The sequence below is a fragment of the Anguilla anguilla genome, chromosome 5 (genome assembly GCF_013347855.1).
Source record: "Anguilla anguilla isolate fAngAng1 chromosome 5, fAngAng1.pri, whole genome shotgun sequence".
Lineage (NCBI taxonomy): Eukaryota > Metazoa > Chordata > Actinopteri > Anguilliformes > Anguillidae > Anguilla > Anguilla anguilla.
The window spans coordinates 14,636,533-14,659,088 of record NC_049205.1 but is presented as its reverse complement, the minus strand read 5'-3'; the positions used below and the strand labels follow the sequence as shown (position 1 = coordinate 14,659,088).

Below are 22,556 nucleotides of genomic sequence, written 5' to 3'. Positions count from 1 at the left end.
CGATTGAAACAGCTGGGACCATGGCCTGACAGCAGCCGGTCTCCTCTCTCTGCTCAGGTTTCAGGAGGTACCGTGACGGAGCTGCTGGAGGGGCTGAAGGCGGTGGGAAACTGCAGCGCCCTGGACGTCCTGCAGGGGGCGCTGGGCATGGCCGGGCGTCAGCCGGAAGAGCCCTACGACGTGCGGACGGAAGCGAAACTTGGCGGTGAGTGGGACCCCAGGTGGACAGATCTCATGCACCTGGTCACACGTTCCTCCATCTTTAAATCAACACTCAACTCAACACACTCTGAACACAGAACACAGGCTTCCATTTGACCTCTGTAATTTAACCCACTTCCTCGATAACTTCTGTAGGAACAGAGAAGTCTAACATTGCACCATCTATAGTTACACATAGTGCGGAAGGTTCTAGCGGACTCCTTTAACCAGTAGCTGGTCAACTCAGCCGGTTCAAGCTGTCATCCAGCTGGGTACTTCTAATAAGTCACCTGACCAGAGAACCGTGGATGTACAATAGATGTGTATAGTTTCAGTGGAACCTTTTATCAGAAACTAATGGACAAAAATTTTAAGGATGAATGTATGGTGTTTTCCCATATTGACGTCAGCCCTCAGGCTGGAGTTTCTCTGTGGGCTGTCATCAGGGACACTCTCTGAGAGGGCACCACCGGCCTTCCCCGTGGCAACGCTTTCAGTACCGTAGCGCCTCAGGTCAGATCTAGGATGATGTCATTTTCACGGTCGAAAGGCGAGGGGATTCCCTGGCGAGGAAACCTAGAGGCTTGGAGAAAAACGAGACTACCGTCAAATTCCCCTCCCGGCGCTGTCTGAGATACGTGATCTCCAGATACTTCCACGCCGAAGTTCCGTTTTATCGTCAGGCCAACGGAGTCGGTTTAGAGAGGCTCGTTATTTGGCAGCGCAGCCCATGGACTTCCTCTTTGACCTGGTTCCTTATTTACGTACGCGTCCACGGCGTACTGCGTGTCCCTGGGGTTCCCTCCGTATCGCTGCCCAGAGCGGTGAGTCATCTGGTGCCTCCGGTGGTGAGGAAGCCACCGTGTGGCCAGACCCTGAACTGGCTTTAACAGCGACCTTGAGGCCTAGCCCAACACCCGCCCCTTCCCCGATGGTGGTGCTATATGGCCGCATTTCAGATTTCACAGTACTTATGAGGACACTATGGCTCACTCTTGCGAGACGGTCATGAACAGAGCTGTTTGTTGCCAGCTTGAGAGACAGGCCTCCAATGGAGGTCTTCAGATTCCATAAGACTGCTGTGAGATCTTACACTTACCTCATGGAGTAACACCACTAAAACCAAAAAATAAGTCAGTCTTATTTTAGTCTTAAATTTAGAATTAAAATCTTGTTACTATTACTTTTTTTGCTAAATGAGACAAAAAACAGTAAGACTTAAAACAAGCTTGTTTTTCTACTTAAGAGGAAAAAAAAAGGTTTTAAGTCTCATTACAGTACTTTAACCACTATTAGGTATTTTCGCTGTGAGTGTTGTGGTTTCATCATTTCCTCTCCCTCTCTTCTACGTGTCGTTTTTTTCTTCCCTCATCCTCCCTTTTATTTCTTCTCTTGCCCTTTAACTGACCTTCTCTCCCACTTCTACCTTTGCTTCTGCCAGTCATTTATTCCACTGACTCCCTCTCTCTCTCTCTCCGTCCCTCCCCAGGCGCACCCCTGTCCCAGCAGGTGCAGGGCCTGAAGGGGGATGATCCGGAGGAGGGGGGAGCATTCGACAGCGGGGTGGAGACGTCCTTCATGAAGCTGAGCCTCAGCATTTCGGGGTCCCTGTGCGGGCCCCCCGAGCCGAGCGAGGGCCCCGGGCTCGCGGTGGAGGGGGAGGTATAACGCAGGCCCCGCCCCCCCCTCGCTATAGCACCCGCCCACCCACCCACCCACCGCCTCCTCTCAGCGCCCGGGTGGAGGGCCGCATCCCCACGGAAACGGAGCGCACTCGGACGCGGCCGTTTCTGACCAAGCATTCCTCTGTCCATCTCCCACAGAAAAATCCCTCCCTCCCCCCACCCTTTATACTGCAACCATGGTTAAGTGCTCCCAAACTCTGGGATCAACATACCCGAAACCAAGACAATCTAAGGAAACAGGGTGTACTACTGGCAGGTTTAAAAAAAAAAAAAACTAAAAAAAAACAGTGAAATCTGCGTGACTTCGGTTTCTCCTACACTTGGAAAGTACCCTTCACACCAGCAGTCATTGTTAAATTAGTGGGCAGGAAACTTAATCTCCGTTGGTTTACCATGAAGTCATCACAGCAAAGAAGAGGGACCCTCTCTTCCCCTCCCTCGGTGTAGAAGTTGAAACGCACGCACACCCCCCAACTCCCGAGGGAGGGATGGAACAGGCCCGTTAGGATAACGGCTCCATGCGTGTAAGGGACCGGAGGTGCTGCGGCAGCCAGTACAGGAAGCCACAGCGATCAACTTCCTGCCAAAGACAACAGGCCCTCGAGCGGAGATCGCGTGACTGAGGCCCGGTCGTCAGGGACGTCGGACACAGCCGCGTCGCGTCCCCAACGGCGTCCACCTCGCCGCGGATGTTGGTTCAGTTGCGGCTTCACGGACAATCAAGCAGCCTCTCTCTCATCACCGAACAAGCCATTCAACGCACTTACTCCGTCAGAAGAATGGCCTTGCATCAGATCACTCTGACGTCCAGTGTTCTTTTGGAACGTCGAAGATAAAATCCAAAGATTATGGAACATAGACAAAAAAATGCTCTGTTGTACTAGTTTTATGCTATTGTGACTTTTTTTTTTTTTACTTGTCCCCTTATCTGTCGTGTTTAAAGTCTGCCACTATGCATTTTAAAAATGAATGTGTTTTTTTTTTGGGTTGTTTTTGTTGTTTGTTAATTTCGACTCAGTGGCGTATTTGTTACTACCTTTAAACTTGCTCCAGCTAGTAGTTGGAAAAATGGTACTCGTGTAAAGTTTTTAAAAGTGTGAAGCTTAACCGACCAGCTTGTACATCTGGAGGTTCAATGCAGTTTCTTAGTCTAAGACTTTAGGTTTTATCTGTCATTTGAAATGGACTATGCAGTGCAGTAGAGAAACCACAGAAATGCTTATTCATAGTAAATGAACCTGTGTGACAGGAAAGATTTAAACAAGGAAATATGTACAGTGTGCTTCCCTGACGATGATGGAACATTAACTTTCAGGGAGGAGTCCTGTCTAGAATAATAAAAGTATTGCATTCTTTAAAAGCTAAAGAAACAGCATTGCTGTAAAATGTAAATTTAACCCAACGTTTTTTTTTTCCACACTGACACTTATTTTCTTGCTTCTACTGAAAAGAAACTAACATACTCTGCACTATGATCTATCAGGCTAGCATATTTATACTTGCGCTTTGAAATTCCACTTTGTATGTACATATGGAGGCATTGGCAAATGGCAAAGTCCTGTTTGTTGGCTTTTTAATTGGCTGATTGTAATACTTTTATAATAAAATTCTGAAAAGTATGAAGTGCTTCTTGACATTTGTGCTCTTAAGCAATTTACATTCGTATTACCTTCGTTCATAGTGCAATGGCAGCTTTTGAAATGAACTCCTCCTCCACACATTTCACTGTTGCTGTTAACAGCCAGAGTGAATCATCCATCTGACGCCAAACCACTTCAAGGTGCAGAGACCAAACTGCAAGGTCTAGCACAAGCAACATGTCACACCAGTATGTCGATGGGAAACATTTTTTTCAAAATTTGAACGTTCTCATTAGCCTACCGCAGGCTGTGTCCATTCTTTTCAGCTGGCACTGCCACAGTCCATATTCTACACCAGATAGTGGGGCCCATTCACACACGTGATAAGCTATCCAGCAGCCTACCTCCACAAATATCATTGTATCAGGTCACTTATTACATTTGACAATTACTTCACAAGGATGGTGTTTTAAAATGAGCATCAGCTATAACAAAACTACATTTTCCCTGAGGTTGGGTGTGCACAAGCTGTGGTCGCGGTCACGGCTGTCTTCGGTACACGCCCCTGAGTGAGGTGACCTGCAGGGCGCGGGACAGCTGGGAGGCGCTGGTGGGACCCCAGGGGTAGAAGCGCACCGTCCGGCTCTCTGTCGCCATGAGGAAGCCGTTGGTGTCAAAGCGTCCCGGGATGTCCCCCACGTCCAGCCACAGGAAGGGCGCGACTGCGGAGGTGCGGAGAGTGACCTCATACGTCCCCCCGTCCTGCCGGATGCTTGTCTGTGGACGCGCACGCGCACACACACACACACACACACACACACACAAACACAGAGTAGTCACAATGTGGAATAGCTTGCCAGGTCATGTAGTAGAGACAGGAACTGTTTTCAAGACCAGGCTTTGTTTATACGGTGCTAGATACTACTTAGTTCGTGGTTAAGCTGAGCATTAGGTACATTTCAGTGGTAGGAAAATGGCAGGCATTGTTGTGTTGAATGGCCTTTTTTCGTCATTATGTTATGTTAATCGTAAAAGGACATCCACTGTTTGAACAGGATAGAGCAGAGGTCCTCAATCTTTTCCAGAAAGGTCCAGTGTCAGTACAGGCTTTTGTTCCAGCCAAGCAGTAACACACCTGACTCTGCTAATCAAGGTCCTTGGCAAAGAGTCTACTCATTGATTCATTTGTAGAATCAGGTGTGTAACTGCCTGTTTGGAACAGAAGCCTGCACCCATACTGCCCCTTCCTGGACAAGATTGAGGACTCCTGGAACAGAGCACACTTATTAACAGTACTGGAATACAGCTAAATCCAGAACGGGAGAAATAATTTTCTACAACCTGATAACAATGAGCAATTTTTTTACACTGAGTTAAACTTAAAATAAAACTACAAAATATCACACCACTGCTGAATCAGGAGGAGTAGTGCACATACAGTTTTATATTATTTCCAATAAAGAGCTGCAGATTGAAAGCCCTGTTAATGTCAGAACAACTTTCTTAATCGTTAGCTCACAAGATGTTTCTCTTCAATATTTATTAGAAATACAGAAACCTTAAAACTAACTGAATGTCTGTCTTGCCCAGAAAATTAGAAAGGAGGACTGAAGGTGTATAGCAGTGGTTCTCAAACTCGGTCCTGGGGGACCCCTGTATATGCTGGTTTTCATTCCAACTTCGTCTGCAATCCCATTTTTCTTAATTAGGTGCTTTTCATGTTTTAGAGCTGGGGTCCCCAGTCTTATCCAGAAAGGGCCAGTGTGGGTGCACACACCTGATTCTACTAATCAAGGTGCTTAGCAACGACTAGAGGTTAATTAGTAGAATCAGGTGAGTGCATCCACACTGGGATTGCAGTTGAGGTTTGAATGAAAACCAGCATGCACAGTGGTCCCCCCAGGACCGAATTTGAGAACCACTGTTTTATAGTAACGATGTGAAACGTGTGTTGTTTGAACAGTAGGATTCGCGCTCACTGTGATGTTGGGCATCTGCAGGCCTTGTGCCTCTCTGGGAGAGCTGAGGAAGAGGTGGTTTGTGGGACCACGCTGGCCTTCGGAGTCCTCCAGGTGGAAGGTCAGGACGCAGGTCAGCGCAGTGCAGTTCCCACATCCCGCCAGCAGGGCTGCCGCGGGCTGCTTAAACAGAGGCAGGGCGCTCCCTCCGCTCACCAGCGCCGCCCCAGAGGCCAGAGTGCACACCGGCTTCAAGCTGCTCCACTGGTACACTGTAACCTGGTAACGCACACACAAAACACACATTACTACACGACACTACATATTTTGGGACGTCATGGGAAACATTTCCATATCAGACCTGTGTTTGTAGTTGTTCCAATGACCTTTGGAATGCACTTATTGCACGCCGCATTGGATAAAAGCGTCTGCCAAATAAATGTAATGTAATGAAAAAAGTAAACTACTACTCCTCAGACCTTGTCCCTCTGCAACATGAAACATTAACATCCATAGTGAGCTTGGTATGAGTGCTTGAGGACAAAATCATACTGGGGTATTATAATCCTCAATCAGCTGTTCAGGGTAAAGGGCAGAATGCTATTCCCAATGGAGAGGTATCGGACACACAAAGACGACACAATGGCATGACCTACCACGACCCTGAGGGTGAGGTCAGAGGTCAGGTCGGACACGGCGTAGATCAGGAGCAGCCCCTGGTCCAGGAACCCCACCGGCAGCACAGGGGCAAAGAAGTCTCGGGCAAAATAATGCAGCATCTTCCACTTCCCACCAAACTCTGCACAAGAGGGGGAAACGCAACCTCTGTGTTACTATTCCTTCACTGTGAGCTGATTCCTTCTTCTGCAGGCAATAATGCAAAAATGAACACACAGGTTCTAAAAATACAGTGAAGTAAACGACAGCTCAGATCTGAAACAGCTCTGAAATGTATGATCTTTCTGATATGGAGAAGTGTGCTGATTTTACTGATGCCTCAGACAGCTATGCTCTGATCTGCCATCGAGTTTCCCTTTTGAAGTGGAATAACAGGAAATCTGAAATTCACTGACAGTGCAGACTGAAGAACATCTTAATACAGTCTGTAAATTTATGCACACACACAAACACACATAAGCACACTCTCCCACACACATAAAACAGTGACTTAAAAATCAAGACAAAGCTATTGACCGTCAAGGCTATTGACATATCGAACACTTCCACATAGACATGTGTATAATGTCGATATATATGTTGATATACGGTATATGAAAGTATGTGAATGCGGTTGTGCAGTACAAGTGTAAGAGACAACAGTGTAACTAGTACAGCATACTGACCAATAGAGGACCAGGATGGGCCTTGCCAGATGTCATTGAGCTGCCAGTAGAGGGCGCCCATGGTCTTTCCTTGTCCATCTATGATTTCGCTGCGGCTCCTACGGTAGAACTCTGTCTGAGCCTTTACACACTGCGCCTGCATAACCTGCATAACACACACACACACACACACACACACACATTTTAAACTTATCCTATGCAGCACACAAAATACGTTTTATAGTAACCTGCACACGTGCATTTTAAACCCATCAACTAGGTATGCACATATATAACAAACAAATCACCTCCATTCACACACGCTTAAAATGACCTCTGTGCATTCTCAGTTTTATACTGATCCACTGCTGCCACATTACAGGTATTTCCATTTCAGTGACTAGTTAGCTTTTCTCACATTGCTCCTTTTGTATATAGTAGGACTTTGAACCTGTTAACCAATCAGCCTTGGGTCTAATGTGAGAATATCAAGGAGTGCTGGTATGGCATTTGGCATTGTGAATAGAGATCTGGTGAGCTAATCTTATGGTTCCTGTTGGCTGGGTACAGAGCAATTCCAACAAGTTCTCTGATTGGTCACATTCAAAATAGCAATGGACATGATTGGATGCACAAGAATGTGTCCTCGGACGGGTCACGTGTGTATCTGATTGACTGGAGGAGTGAGCCAGCGCACTGACTGGCCACATGCAGATCTGACCGACTGAGTGGGTTGAGCGAGCGCTCCGATTGGCCGGGCGCTGGCGTGACGTCAGGAGGAGGCGGACCTGCGTGAGGTAGAGCGTGTCTCTGTAGGCCTGCAGAGGATCGGGGGAGTCCGGCAGGTGGAAGTGCAGCTTGGCCTGCTCCAGCATCTGCTGGTTGCCCGCGTCGTGGTGCTGCCGGTGGGAGGAGAAGCCGCTCTGGTAGCTCCAGTCTTCAGGGGCAGAAACCTGCGGTGGACACGCTCCCCATGTTACCCACAATACAGTTCACTCCCAATCACGCACTTACAATAGCACACTCTGGCCCCTATAGGCTTTAGTTCTTCAGATAAAACTTTAGATCAAGATCCTGATCCACTATGGTAATCAAAGATCCAATGTATCTCCCTACTGTACAGTACTCGAAAATCTATAAAAGGTGCTAAAAAATGCAATATCCATGATTATGATATTAACAACATATATATTTTTTAAATTTTACAATTTAAATCGCTCGGTCAAGAACATCTGCTAGATGATGATGACGACGACGGCGACTATTACTATTATGATTATGATGATTATTATTATTATTATTATTATTATGAAGATGACCTTCTGCAGGGTGGAGAAGGAGGGCCAGGACTGGAAGCCGTATTCGGAGGCAAAGCGGGTGCGGGGGAAGCCCCTCCAGTCCCAGCAGTCCTGCAGGTAGCTGTAGAAGTGCGTGTCCCCAAAGTGGGGGTCGTAAGGGTCCCGCGCCACCCAGCCCTCCCGCTCCGACTCGGCCCCGTTGGTGGGGCTGGAGGTGAGGAACGGGCGACTGCTGTCCTCCTGAAAACACACAGAGGACTTTGTGAGGGCATGAGCCAGATGCGGTTAAAAAACACAGCTTTTAATGTGTGGGTGCATCAGCACAACACACTGATACAACAGCAAACACCACCTGGCCCGTTTCCCTACATAGTGGTGGGGTCCATGTCATACAGTACCGAAACCATACATGGACAGCTTGAGATAACTGATGTCACAGCAATCATAACCAGTATTATTTGTCATACTGACTTTTTGAATGTTTTTAGCCCTCATTTTGCTATATGCTAATTGTATGTATAAAGTAGTACAGACCAAGTATACATACACTGAGCTCCATAATGTTTGGGGAAAAAATACTTTAATTCTTTCTTGATTTTGTTCTGTACTCCGCAATTTTAGATTTGCAATCAAACATTTCACATGCAGTTAAAATGCACACTCTCAGCTTTTATTAAAAGGGTCTTTTTAGAGTACCTGTTCTGCAGTCTTTGCATACACACTACGCTCAATGGCGTGGGGATATAGATAGCAGTCAGACCCCAACAGCCTCGTCTGTAGACTAACAGTTGCTTAAAACTGAGCGATGACTTCTATCTGAAGGCGAAATGCAGAGACAGAGGGAGAGAAGGGAGCGCTGGTATATCTGTCCACGCTTTCGGCTTGGCACCAGTCGTAAGGCTTGGCACCCGTCTCAGAGTTCAGCCATGTGACTGGTTCCCTTCCAAACGCCTTCAGGTGCGCTGACGCTAACGGAATGAGCCGGCTGTGAGTGGCATACCCCGTGTTTTATGTAACACATATTGTCATTGGTTGAAAGGAAAGGTGATTCAGAGTAGGAGAATGAGCAACAGTGTATCACAGGTACTCCTCGAAACCAAAATGCAACTTGCAGTAGCTCGTCTCATTGTTAAATCCACCTCCAGCTATGCCAGGAATGGCCAACACTGGTTCTGGGGAGCTGCCCAGTCTGCTGGGTTTTTTTTCACCTTAAACACAACAACCACTTTAGAGCCTAGAAACTAGGTGAGCTGAATTAACTGTGTAATGCTTTAATTCACCAATTAAGTGCCGAGTAACAACAAAAACCAGCAAACCCTACCCTCCGCCTCTCCTGTACCAGGGTTAGCCTCTGATAAAGCGCTAATGTTCTATGCAGCTGAGGATTGTTTTCTGTAACCATAACGGTCTGTGGTTCTGTCGCTAATATGAGCTGAAACAACACCAGTGTGTGCTACTGCGCCATAGCAACACAATCTCATCTGTACCGCAATGCCCAAAACCCTCCAGTGGCACCGGGGCTGGCTGTGAGCACAGACACATGCAGCCATTCACTGAACTGACAAATTAGTCCTGCGGTTACCAGTACCCAGACCTTGAGGGGGGATTTAAAGCCAAACACACACACATGTACACTCACAGACACAGGCACAGGCACAGGCACAGGCACGCGCAAACGCGCAAACGCACAGGCACAGGCCCAGGCACAGGCACAGGCACAGGCACACGCACACGCACACGCACACGCATACACGCAAATGCGTACACGCACACGCACACGCACACACACACACATACACACTCTCTCGCACACACACACACATATACACACTCTCTCTCACATACACACACACACACACACACTCTCACACAAACATCAGCACTGAGAATCTGCGCTGGTTCAGTGTTGCTTCAGCTACAATCCTTCAGCTCATCCTCAATGTGTTAAAACCCTGCTTACAGGGATGAGGAGGTAAATATGCTCAAAGCAGTGACTGCTCATGGGAGGTTAATGTACACTACAATACCATGCAGTGGTAGTGAAACGGATTTCAGTCAACAGACAGCAATGGATTTCCCAGTGGACAGTTCAAACGAAAGGTCAGGTCAAAATTTGCCATTTCAAGAGCTTAGAATTACAGGGTTTTATCTTCAAAGTTTTGAGTTGTGAAGCTTTAGGATTTCAACCCCCATAGCACTGCACTGATTTCTATGGCCACAATGTTAGTTTTAGTATGTTTTAATATGATCTCAGGGGTTTAAGACAGGAAAATGACACAACCGTTCCCCCATTAATTACTAGATTTTGACAAAAATGTCTGATAGAACTCTGTAATTATAGGCTTGCGACAATTAACGATTGCTCAGGCAAGGCGCATACTTGCTGAAGATCAACACCTGCTCTATAAATGCAATGACTGAGAAAGGAAAGTCATGGCTACTCGCCTTCTGAACGATCTCCCTGATGTTGTCAACGTACAGCGTGACGTAGTCCTTCACGTAGCGAGGGCGCTGGGGGGCGGGGATGCCGAACCAGTCCGAGGCGATGGCAGCCTCGTTCTCGTTGTTCGCGCTCCACACGATGACGGAGGGGTGGGATTTCAGCCTCCTCACCTGGATGCACAAACAGGAAATGACATCGCTCGACTCGCAGATTTCCCACAACCCCCTTTCAAAAACTCATGTTGTCTGGGAGGTGGCAATGTTACCCATTCATCTTTGTGGGGAAAACAATGTTACCCGACTGTCTTCGTTGGTAAAATATTCAGCGTGAAAGTGGTCTTTTCCATTTTTAATTTTGACAAAAGCGTACACTTAAATCGCATCACAAATTCAACACTAGTTCTCCCAGTCAGACAAGAAATAACCTCTTCACAAAGGCAATACTATTGTAAAAATGAAGAAGGCGATTGTCTTTTTTTCGTTGTGTAATTCAGCTGGTTCTTGTCCGTGGCTATCTCATAACCCATCAGTGGAGGCAATAAATTAAAGCTTTATTTGCCTCCTTACTCATAAAACGTAGAGCGGACATTCAGACTAATTTTTATTCCTTTCATCTGTCCTCGATATTGCTTCTCCAGCATGAGCTTACAGCCAGCCCAAGGGAAGAACATCCATCTGTTTGAAATCCCTCATCTTGAACAGTCCGGTTAGTATGTGAGATACTACATTACATTACTACAGAGCTGCATGATTATGCCGGTAGTTGTTGCTGTTGTAATTGCCATTGGTGGCCTCATCTGGCCACCAATAAAACACATGAAATGTACAATACAAGCAAGTAAACATGGCTGAAAAAACCTGCAAAGGCAAAATAATGACTCCATGAGAACTCTCTCAGCGTGTATGCCACTAAATGAATGAAATTGGATGCGCGTGTTGGGGAGGAGGGGGCGCGGGGGTGAGCTATTGTTTGAGGAGCTGCACCTTTCTACCATTCGAGATCACAGCGAGAGTTTTAATGTGCAATCCTAATGTTTAATGAGCTATGAAAAGCGCTGGTTCGAGGCCGTACTGCGTCTTGTTTAAGCGGGGGGCAGAAGTGAGGGGAAATTGGCCTGTGACTCTTAAGCCCTGAGCCAGTGGGACACAGCTGGTGCGTGAGGGGGTGCACTCCCTAATTACCCCACACGCCCCACTGAGTACACAGGAACACAGAGAACGCCCTGTGCCCAGCGAGGCTCAGTGACTGAGCACCATACGCCTGGCAGTGACTTAGGGGGAAGTCTGGGGTGCAGGCCTCCAGGTGTGTGTGTGTGTATGTGTGTGTATATACATGTGGGTGTGTGTGTCCGAGTGTGTGTGTGTGTATAAGTGTGTGTGAGTGCATATGTGTGTGTGTGTGTGTGTGTGTGTGTGTGTGTGTGTGCATCATTTTCATTGTCCATACACTTACAGGGTCACTTTGAGGGAAGCCCCACCCCCGCTAAACGAATATACAAAGAGAGAGAGAGAGAAGGCTGAATTAATTTCAAAGCAGAGCAGCCTCAGCACTCTCTCACTGTCAGAAGAGAACGCAGCCCGGGATGGCAGGGCAGCCAGGAGCAGAAGCAGCAGACAGAGACGGATCGGAAAGGGAGGGACCCCGCGACAGCAGCCAAGCGGAGGAGGAGGAGGAGAAGGAGGATCAATGCAGAATACCTTATCCTCATCTGACTTCAGCATGGCTGCTGCACTCGACAGCACAGCCACTCTGCACACAGAGAGCGTGTGCAGACAGAAGCAACTGCACTTACATTTATGTTCACATTTACATATACGCATTTAGCAGATGTCTTACCCGGAGAGACTTACATAACTTACGTTTAAAAACAACCCATTTATACAGCTGGGTTTCTATTGAGCCGGGTCTGGTTAAGTACGTTTCTCAAGGGTACGATTGCAGTAGAACCTGCAATCTCTCAGTTACAAGCCCAGTTCACAAATCATTGTACGACACTGGCTCTTCAAGTAATTACACTGCCATTGTTCGATGGCAGGACCAGACAACCAGGACACCGTTCCAGTGATGAGTCACTGAAGCTAGGAGGGGCTGGACTTGGTTAATACTTAGATAGATGACCCCTCTCAACAGGCTGCTGATAGAAATTGTGCCAATAGGGGGCATCAGTTCCTCTGGACCAAAAGGAAAATGAAGCGTCCCGATGCATCTGCTGGGTGGCTCATCCAGGTAAGGTAATGTTCTTGTGTGTGAATGAGCCCCACGGGTGGGTATCGAGTCTGGGCCATGCCAGGGCCAAATGCGTAGTCAAAGCTGTGCATGAATACTCATCTTCACTGATATACACACACACGCACACACATGCATGCATACGTGCATGATTGGCCATTCCAAATTGCAGATAAAACGGGAGGAGAAGCATTAAAAAGGAAACAGAAAATGCAATGGGAAGTAATGTGTTGTCTTCACATGGATTTTGACTCAGTGTAAATATTAAAGATCACAATCACACTTACCAAAATGCTGTTAAGGGATAAAGAGCAATTTACTCTGCTGTACTAGTCAAATTTCCTAATTGCCTCTCAATCTTCTCAAATAGCAGTTGACTGTCTGTGTCATCTTTCTAATCTACATCTTTCTATACTGTTCTCATTTTGTTCCGCAGGGTCATTATTGCAAAAGAGGCTTTTTACAACGCAGCAAAATGACATAACAAAGAGCGTTCAGTTGACCTTCTGGGTTAAACTGTCAAAATTACCTCTGAAAGTACTGAACTCCAGTAGTTCTGTTTCAAAGCACAGGATTAAATGTATTTGCTCAACAGTGAATTTAAATTGTGAATTTAACCAGTGAATTCAAATTTAATTTGTCTGCAGTTATCCTCTTTAAAAAAAAAATAATAATAACCTGGTTGTTCACGGGGAAATGCTAAACCATCGACCACAAAGAAAATGACCACCCCTATCCCCTTTAATGCCAGTCTTGCTGATATTTTGTCCTGCCACCACAGGAAATGGTATGCCAAAATGTCATATGGCAGCTGAATGTTACATAAGAATGTAATATATATGAAGCTAAATGTTACATGATAGCTGAAGGTTTGCGTAAGAATGCAAAATACATAATACAGAATGCTGTATGCTAACAGAACACTATGGGAATGCAATAAATATAACAGAGCTAGGCTAGCTGGGAATGCCTTTAGCATGAGGTCACACAAAGCCAGTGGTGATGCGTTATGGGAGTCTGAGTCCAGCTCACCTGGTGAGTGACCTCCTGTCTCACTGTCTCTATGAACTCGGAGTCTGTGGGGTACAGGGCGCAGGCGAACATGAAGTCCTGCCAAATCTGAAATGCACAAGCACAGGGTGTTATTTTTTACACTTCCTGTTTTGCTTTTCTAAAACCGGTATGCTGTGGTTTGGATGTGCGTCAAGAACCACAAGAACGTGCCAAAAGCTATGTTGGAATGTGTGATGAAGAGACAGAACAGATGTCATTAATGTTTAGCTGTCAATTTTAGGAGTTTATCATTTCATTGTGAATTTTTATTCCACTTCAAGGACTGATCATTATGCAATGAGATCAGTGTCTGAAACTTGACCTGAAATGATCCCTTAAATCAGGTGCCTGTCATTTGCTTTGTATTACGCTCAGTCAGTTGTGATGTAACTTCCTGTACTGTAAGGTCTGCTGCCTGCAGGAGCACACAGCCGTGACATTAATTAACATTTTGCGGGCAAATTGAAAGACGTGGCTTTCAAAGATCACATCAGGGGGCGAGATGCAAGCAGGTGGAAAGTGGTAATGAAGTGAATGCTGTGACATAACAACATATCCGCTAATTAAGGATATCCGGCCAAAACTATGATGTAGCTAATTATATTCGACTGAGCAATGCTGAAGACTGCCCATTTACAATACGCTGAAATACTGCATTCTTATTAAGAGATGAGATCTCAGTTTTTTTAATCCAAATATGAAAATAAATGGCAGTGACTTGTGCTTGCTGTCTACAGGTCGGTACCAACGTAGCATTTCTCCGGAAAGAGAAACAGAAAAAAAATCTTTAAATAGGCCAGAGATGTTACCATGACTCCCAGTTGATCACAGAGACTGTAGAAATGTTCTTGCTCGTAGACTCCTCCCCCCCAGACTCTCAGCGTGTTCATGTTGGCGTCCGCAGCTGACTGCAGAAGGTTCCTCAGTCTGACGCAGGCACAGAGACATCAATCAGCACAACACGCAAATTCTCCCTGGGCTAAGTCAGGGCATAGAGATATTAACAAGCAAGTCTGTCTACTGATGGCAGGTGAACTCTGAGATTTGGTCATTACAGTTCATTGCATGTTGAGAGAATCAACTAAGTGTTAAAAGAGTTTGTAGGAGCAGAGGGGCATTTTTATCAATAAGCGGTATGTGGCGAGTTTGTAAAAGATATTTGGAGGTGTGGGTAGCACAAATTAGTTCAGTGGATAGGAAAATTCTGATCCAAACCGGATCGGTTTCACCTTGCAGCCTGAAAATTAGCTTGCACATAAAACAAAAATGGCTGCCCAAGGGGAATCCACCAAGCCGATAAGTGACTCAGCAGTCATTTGGCTGGTGTAATTAATTTTAATGAATTTAAAAGGTGTTCCTAAATTTTAAAAAGGTGAAAATTGCTCTCCTTCTCACTGGCAAGCCTATCTTAATTAAATCAACTTCATCAGTGAAGGAAATAGAACTTGAACTGAACAGAACTGAATCTGAAATTGTTCGATAGTAACTGTCGCATGGGAACACTGTTAGCGTTTAACAATTTCCTTGTTGAGCACACATCTGCTGAGCCATAACGTGGGTGTGGCTTACATGCTGGGCGTGACCTGGTCCTGGAAGGCGTGAGCTGGGATCCAGTTGGACCCCTTGAGGAAGATGGGAATCCCATTGATCCTAAAGTAGAAACTCAACCCTGGTGACCCGGCAATGGGCTCCTGAACCAGCTCCACCGTACGGAAAGACACCTGGAGCACAGCACACACACAGACCTCTGTTCACATAAGAGCAACTGCCTGCTGCTCCTATGTACAGTCAAAGTGCTCATTTCCAACATATTTATCGACTGTCCGCAAATCCAAACTAAATAACAAAAAACACGGCTGGATGCAGGGTTCCTTTTCAATTCAGTCAATTCAGGAAAAAATGCAAATTCAATACTTTAAGTCCCCATCATGGTCGATGGAGATGTTCCAACAAACGAACCACAGTTAATTTCATTTTTGGAATTGGCCCAACTGAAATGGAAATCACCCCAACCCTGGCAACATGACAATAAATGTTTTTGTCGTGACCTGAACGTATCCAGTAATGTGTAGTTAAACATAAACAAATAAACGAAGCACTGACCAGGGTTTTGGTGTCGATGGCGAAGCCTCCGTCCAGCTTCATCTGTACGCTCATGTTGTACTGTCGCTGCGAGCCGTGTCCCCTGGGCCACCACAGCTCTACTTCCACGCTCTGTGGAGAAGACATGCCTCCGTTTCAGAGGGACTCATGGACCTGACAGGTACAGTGAGCCAGTCCTTTTCCAAGTGGACACGTTTAACCACACTGATGAATTTCCTGTTTAATTAACATGCCTTTTCCCTTTTTTATTCTTATTTCTGATTTCCTGCCGTTTTTTACCCCTTCAATAATTGTACAAATACTGTATGTTTGTCTAAAAAATATACACACAAAGATACAGAAAGGTCGATATACCGCTAGCAGGTAAACATAGGTGGTGACTATGCAACAGAACTGAACTCAGGCTACACTAAGTCCTCCTTTTTAAGTGTTTTTGACTTCAGCTGGTAATCTGAGGAAGAGGAAACTTGGTTTTTGGTCCACTGTGACTTCATCCTATTTGGTTACTATAACATTACTCATGTCCAAAAAAATCCCTGGCTGAAACAGTTATGCACACTTTAAAAAGTGATCGGATCCACAGCTGATTCACACAAGGCCTGCAGATATAGGTCTACAGTAGTGCAGATACAGTACAGGCCTGGCTCCACCCCCAAAGGATTCCTCCACTGCTTAAAGCACTTTCTGACCCCCAGACCTGATCCAGGATCAGCTTACCAGCCCGTTAATAATAGCACCAACCATAACAGAAAAAGAAAGTAGGTGACCCAGGGTCAGCGCCTGGAGAAGTGTCAGTTCACATCCTGGTATTCCCTCAACCGAGCCAAACACAACCAATTCAGCAGTTGTCTCCTCCCCAGTAGCTCAGTCCCACCTTGTTGACAGGGAGGACGAACGTGCTCCTGCTCTGGCCCGCTGGCAGAGAGATCTGGAAGGTCTGCTGCGTGGCGAGTTCGGGGAGGAGGAGCGTCACGGATCCCTCCGCTGCCGCCACTGCGTCACAGTGCAGCTCCGCCTCCACGCTCCACTGGGAGGGATCACCCCCTGTGGAAGTGGAACAGGATAGTGACATCACCATGAGTGATGCACTTACACACAACGCATCACCGTGAACAACACACACAGACACAACACCGTGAACGACACACAACACCTTCCTCAGAAATGCTCATTAGTGTTCATTCTTTCATGAAAGGGAAAACACATCGTAGGATTACTTTCCATCACAATTTAAGTGGTATGTTTGATGTGAGCATAATATAGGGCAGAGGTGCGAATGGGGGGCCGTATCTGTTTTGAGATTTTGTGGCAATGTATCCTCTCAATTAATTAATCAGCCCTCTCATTTACATGACCTGACATTTTAACTAAATCCCCTGATAAGCTACTGAATGATACCTGAAGACTGCTGTTCTATCCCTAGAGGAAACTAGCCTAACCAATGAATGAATGGGAATTGGCGTATACAGAGAATTTGAGCTGAGAGAGCCAGAGGTAATTGGGTGGTAACAAAAACCTGCAGCCACATAGACCGTCCTGGAACAGAACTACCCACCCCTGACATAGGATATGAGTCTAATATTATAAATATTACACACAGGGACATATATACACTTGAACATGTGGTAAGGCTACTTTTCAGCTGAGTTTAAGAGACATGTTTGATATGTGGTCATTGCTAATGAGTATAATACAGGGCATAATGACTATAAAATAATAATATATGTGAAGTTTAATTTATATTTGTATTTTTATATTTATAATTTATAACTTGTACAGTAAATCTCTATTGAAGAAACACAAGTGTAGGGGGAGAGCAGTTACATATCAGCGCTAAAGAGGACATTTCCCCTGACAGGGGTGAAACCTGAGGTGAGATGACGTACCGCGAGCCGGTGTAGCGGCGAGGTACGGCAGCCGCAGCGAGTCGTAAGCCTCCAATCGCACGCCCCCCCAGAGCCCCAGGGTGGGGAAGGACGGCCCCCAGTCCCAGCTGAAGGAGCTCTGGGCCTGAAAAACAGCTCGTGAGCGGCGGCCGCTTCCAGATTCCGCGCGCCTTTGCGCAAGACCGGCCGTGTTTACGGGAACGCGGCGGCCGACGGCGGCACGTGAGGTCCCGGCAGCTGGGCCGCGTAAACAGAGGAGTTCAGGGAACCCGACGGTACACATTTGCGCAAGACCCCTCCCTAATTTACACTATGACTGAGGCAAGGCCCGATATAGACCACTGGGACATAATACTGCTTTGCCTCTAGAACATTCTATTTCAATCACTTGGCAGACACTCTTACCTAGAGCAATGTACAGTAGTGGAGAACATCAGTGTTATTCTCAGAAATACAACTCAGTAATCACCAAGAAGGCACAGAGTGAAATGTTAACCAAAAAAAAATTCGCATTTCATTGAAAGAAAAAGTACCACTGGGCAGATAACTTTTCTTTAGGGGTGCTGTTGTCCAAACCCTGCGACCGTTAGCAGGGTTTCAGCAGTGAAAGGGAGACTGAGGAGGGGCTAATGAGGTCTAGAGCTTGAGAAGCCCTTTAGCTCGAGAAGCTAAATATAGCCGTACAGTTGTCAAGAGATCTCAGCATTCTCAGCGACGCTGTGCATCAACCTTTTTTTAAGGCCCGGTCTCATGAGACAAACGGGCCAGAAATAGCGGCTCCGCTGCATCTTCGCTCCCCGCTAATTACGCGGCGTTTCCCCGCAGGCTTTGATTGGCCGGGCCCTGCCTGAAGGCTCTGTTATAACAGCCTTTTCGAGGACCTGTTAATATTCAGTCCTCTAACAACGGAGTAAGGGAAGGTTACGTATGGCGCTCATAATGTAGCGACGAGGTAGGAGAGTCGTGTGTTAGCTGGGATCGGGTAGCCTTCCGGAGGACTTGTTTACTGATTTTAAGAGATAATCAAGTGTGAGGCGTGACAGGCCCATGCATTTTTAATGAGGCAGCAGCTTCTTTTATTTAAACAGTGGTGTTCAGTGAGGTTAGTTGCCTGTTCACAGTCCTGACCTGCTGCCTCATGTGGACAGTGGCCTCACCTTAGTGTGCGTGATGCTGTTACAGGTCACTGTGCATATTCGCCTGAGCTACACCTGAACGGCATGTCTATAAATCAGGGCCTTACTAGTTCTTACAGTAAGCAGTGTCTGTTCACACTGAGAGAATCTCTTTCAAACATTGATGTTTGAAATGTAACGGTTCTCTATTGAAATTATCATTAAACTTTGGTGGGTGTGTGAAATAAGAGCATATATATAACTTTCTTTGAAAGGATTAAATCTGGGGACCGCCAATGTTTCACAGGCAGGTAGCAGAGTGTCCCCAGATTCCACCCTTTCCAGGAAAGCATAAGTTTGAATACATGCTCACATTCACACACCAGCCATTCAAAGTTCAATGACACTTCCAGTAGAGAACTGCTGTTTCAAACATATCAATGTTTAAAAGAGGCTTTCAGAGTCAACAGACACTGCATTTCGTAGTGCGTGCAAACAATTTCTGAAAAATAGTAGGCTATTTGCTTTGCTTTGAAGCTTGTTTTGAAACCAAATCTGAAGAGCGCATTGAAATGTAAATTATAGGAAAAGTATAATGAAAGTATTTAAAGTATTCGATTTTTGAATACTGAAAGAGTATATAAATTCTAAATCTAATAATAGAACTTGTCTGCACTGTAAATTCTTTAAATACATTTAAAAAAAATAAATTTCAAATGCAAATTCTGACAAAAATATGACTGAAATAGCCTGCACTATCCTCAAGGGATGTAGCGAGTTCATTCCACAGGCAAGCATGAAGGCACCAGGGACTGTACTTTACAAGCACCATATAACATGCTGAAGCTTGAACTTAAACATGTTTTGCCAAATGAACCCCTGGGACAGTATTCAGTTGGAGGGCAGAAGCTCGTGCCAAATCAATAGATCTCATATACAGTTTTGTAAGTATGGCACAAATTATTACATCCCCTAACAGCAGTATATTGAATAAAGTGCAATGTATTTAAATAAAATATCTAAACAAAATCTGAATAAGATACTGCAATACTTCACAAGATATACAGTAGGCAAATGTACCAAAGATATAAATTGCTGATATTGCAAATGACATTTTTCAAAAGGTCTACACACATACACACACACACACACAAATACTGAAATACAATCCGCTGCCATAACCAAATTCACTCACATGGTTTCTCTTTCTCACCGGATCTTTGTATGTATTTAAATGGCTTTAAATGCCAGATCACCTGAGGCTCAGAGAACAGATCTGTCGACTCACCTTCCTGACGAAGTTGACGTGACACTCCCCTTTCTGCACGGGCGGGGGGCAGTCGGGAGGGACCGGGTAGGCGGAGTGAGCCCGGCTGCGGTCCGTGGCGTACGCCACGGCGGACGAGAGGGCGACGGCGAGGACATTCCCCTGTTCCCTGAGCAGCCCTTGCACATCGAAGTCCTGCGAAAACACAGAGCGCGTCACCAGAACTGGGTCAAATATGTATTTGTTTCGGATTCAAATACTTTTCTGTGCTGTATTGATCTTGCCTGGTGTAACTGAGCCTGCCAATATGACCAGGTGAGATTTGCACTTTTTGAGAGTATTTCATTGGTTCCAATACACCAGACAAGAACAGTAAAGTGTAGAAAAGTATTTGAATCCAAAACAAATGCGCATTTGACCCAGGTCTGCGCATCATGCAGGGCCGGTGCGGTGGGACGCGCCCGAGGCAGGGCATGCTGGGATTCCACTCACGTATCTGCGGAACATGTTGTCCGTCTTCCCCAGGGCCGCGCCATTGAGGGAGATGGAGGACACCGTGTCCACGCCCTCAAAGACCAAATGGACCTTCTGCTTGCTCCTGAGGAGGCACAGAAAGGAACTGCTGAGTACTGGATTGGGCCAAATTATCCACCCTTTGATCAAATAAAACATACATAGCACATGGACAAATAAAGCAAACTACAACTTACGTAGCAGGAAGTACATTAACCTATCATAAGTGGCGCAGGGGGTGTTCCCATTGAAATCAGATATTTTGTGAGACTTTTCAAAGTCTTAGGCAACACTGAATAACCTTTGTATAAAACAGTCACATTTTCTATTACTGTTTAAGAACAGTGGGATATTTTATTTCACTAAGATTTTTAAAGATGAGGGAAACCCCAAAAAGATTAAAATATTAACATTTCAGCTCAAAGTAACATCTTATGAGAGGGCATCCAAAAGATTTCAAAAAATTGTTAAAAAACAATTGTGAAATAGGAGACAGACCATGCAGATGATAGCATTCTCAAGCCAAGGGTAAGCAAGATGCAACGAGTGGCTATGAACCATTTATAATGGCTAGTTTGGTATACACAGAGCTTACTGAGGTGACGTGTAGTTCTTAGCTTTATCAGTTCCAGCAGTAAAGACAATGACTTGTGCAATAAGAAGACCCGTGCTTGCCTTATCTCAGCTGGCACTGAGAATGTGGTCGTGTATGTCCAATTGTCAAGAGAAATCCACCTGTAGGCCAAGTCATTGAACCTGTAATAAGCGTCCTGTTCAAAACACAAACAAACTTTATCAAAAAAACAAGGAAAAAGATCACAAACCCTCATGCCAAATCCACAGACCAATGGGCAGCCAGTGTAGAGTGATTCGGAGGTAGCATTACTTGGTTTTGATTCACAGGGCACAAGAAGCAAATGCGCCAAAGCTGTGCAGCAACATGCCAAGTGCAACAGAATCGGGGAGGTACAAACGAAATTACTTTTTTGTAGTTGAGGCATTTGGCTATTAATTTTGTTTGATCTTTTTCATCTCAAGTTCACGCCCATCAATGCCATGTAGACTCCCATCAATCGACTGATAACTGAGCCATGTGAATGATGCGACATGGGGGGGGGGGGGGGCAATGACACCAGATGCTACTTAATTTATTGCTGCTTGTGCCGAGTCCTTGTTCGTCGCCTCCTGATTCAGCCACACCAGGCATTCCAGCATAGCGTATAGAAGCCGAGCATACTAGCATGCATGTGTGTATAATATTGTCAGAGGGCTAAATCAGCTTTTTAATAACTCTTGTTCAGTGAATTTCACTTGGCACATCTGATCTTAAAAAAAACCAGCGAACATTGCCTACCTGAATATGTCCCTGTTTCAATAGCCCTGTATGTACACAGCCAGGCACTTCTGCACTGAACGACAATGAACCGTTCGAGTTGCATACCGTCCATTTCCCATTTAAGCTATACGTTTCAAAGCCAGGATTGCGTGACTGTGGTCCAGATGATTCACAGCGTCCCTCCAGAACTGTTAAACTCAGAACGCACACAATGGCTGCTAGAACTTCCCGAAACGCCTTCATTTTAAATTTGCTCGATCAGAAACAAAGAGGACTTGGTGAACATGCCTTCTAGTTAACTTCCTCATTCATGTTTTACAATAAGGTAAATTCGTTTCACAAGCTGCTCGTCATTTTCATTTCGTATACTGTTCAACTAGCAATTAATTTCGCTTTGACCACATTTCTGCTTCGACTAACTTCCTGTTTGGTGGAGGCAGTCATATGACAAAATCAGGTGACTACCGCTGCGGTGTTTTTGACGCATGCTTTCTTTTGGTAGCTGCCGGTTTATTCTCTATTCCTTGTTCAGATAAGGAAGTCATACTGTAGAGTAGCGTATTCACTTCG

At 45.7% G+C, this 22,556-nt stretch overlaps 2 protein-coding genes across 3 annotated transcripts in view; one reads left to right on the top strand and one right to left on the bottom strand.

Moving 5' to 3' along the window:
- The window catches only part of LOC118227344 (nuclear factor NF-kappa-B p105 subunit-like), a 28,729-nt gene extending 25,224 nt beyond the window's left edge, over positions 1-3,505 (top strand). For both annotated transcript variants that reach the window (XM_035417690.1, XM_035417689.1), the window contains exons 23-24: positions 58-205; positions 1,691-3,505. In XM_035417690.1, the coding sequence (XP_035273581.1) occupies positions 58-205; positions 1,691-1,869 (327 nt within the window). In that variant the 3' untranslated portion in view covers positions 1,870-3,505. The remainder of the gene's footprint in view (positions 1-57; positions 206-1,690) is intronic.
- On the bottom strand, positions 3,443-22,435 carry manba (mannosidase, beta A, lysosomal). The gene is made up of 17 exons (XM_035417691.1): positions 22,005-22,435; positions 21,326-21,420; positions 20,630-20,735; positions 20,159-20,332; positions 17,756-17,879; positions 16,744-16,913; positions 15,870-15,980; positions 15,336-15,487; positions 14,576-14,693; positions 13,746-13,832; positions 10,490-10,657; positions 8,066-8,284; positions 7,535-7,699; positions 6,768-6,912; positions 6,081-6,223; positions 5,446-5,703; positions 3,443-4,243 (listed from the first exon to the last, which is right to left on the bottom strand). Exons 1-17 carry the CDS (start codon positions 22,227-22,229, stop codon positions 4,007-4,009), a joined length of 2,697 nt encoding a protein of 898 aa, XP_035273582.1. The 5' UTR covers positions 22,230-22,435; the 3' UTR covers positions 3,443-4,006.
- Positions 22,436-22,556: the final 121 nt, after the last annotated feature.

Coding starts and splice junctions, on each gene's coding strand:
- manba (XM_035417691.1), bottom strand. CDS start 22,229: ATGAAGGCGTTTCGGGAAGTTCTAGCAGCCATTGTGTGCGTTCTGAGT. Junction 16,914..17,755: donor CGCCGCTACACCGGCTCGCG/GTACGTCATCTC, acceptor CCACTTCCACAG/GGGGTGATCCCTCCCAGTGG. Junction 4,244..5,445: donor TGCAGATGCCCAACATCACA/GTGAGCGCGAAT, acceptor GCGCGTCCACAG/ACAAGCATCCGGCAGGACGG.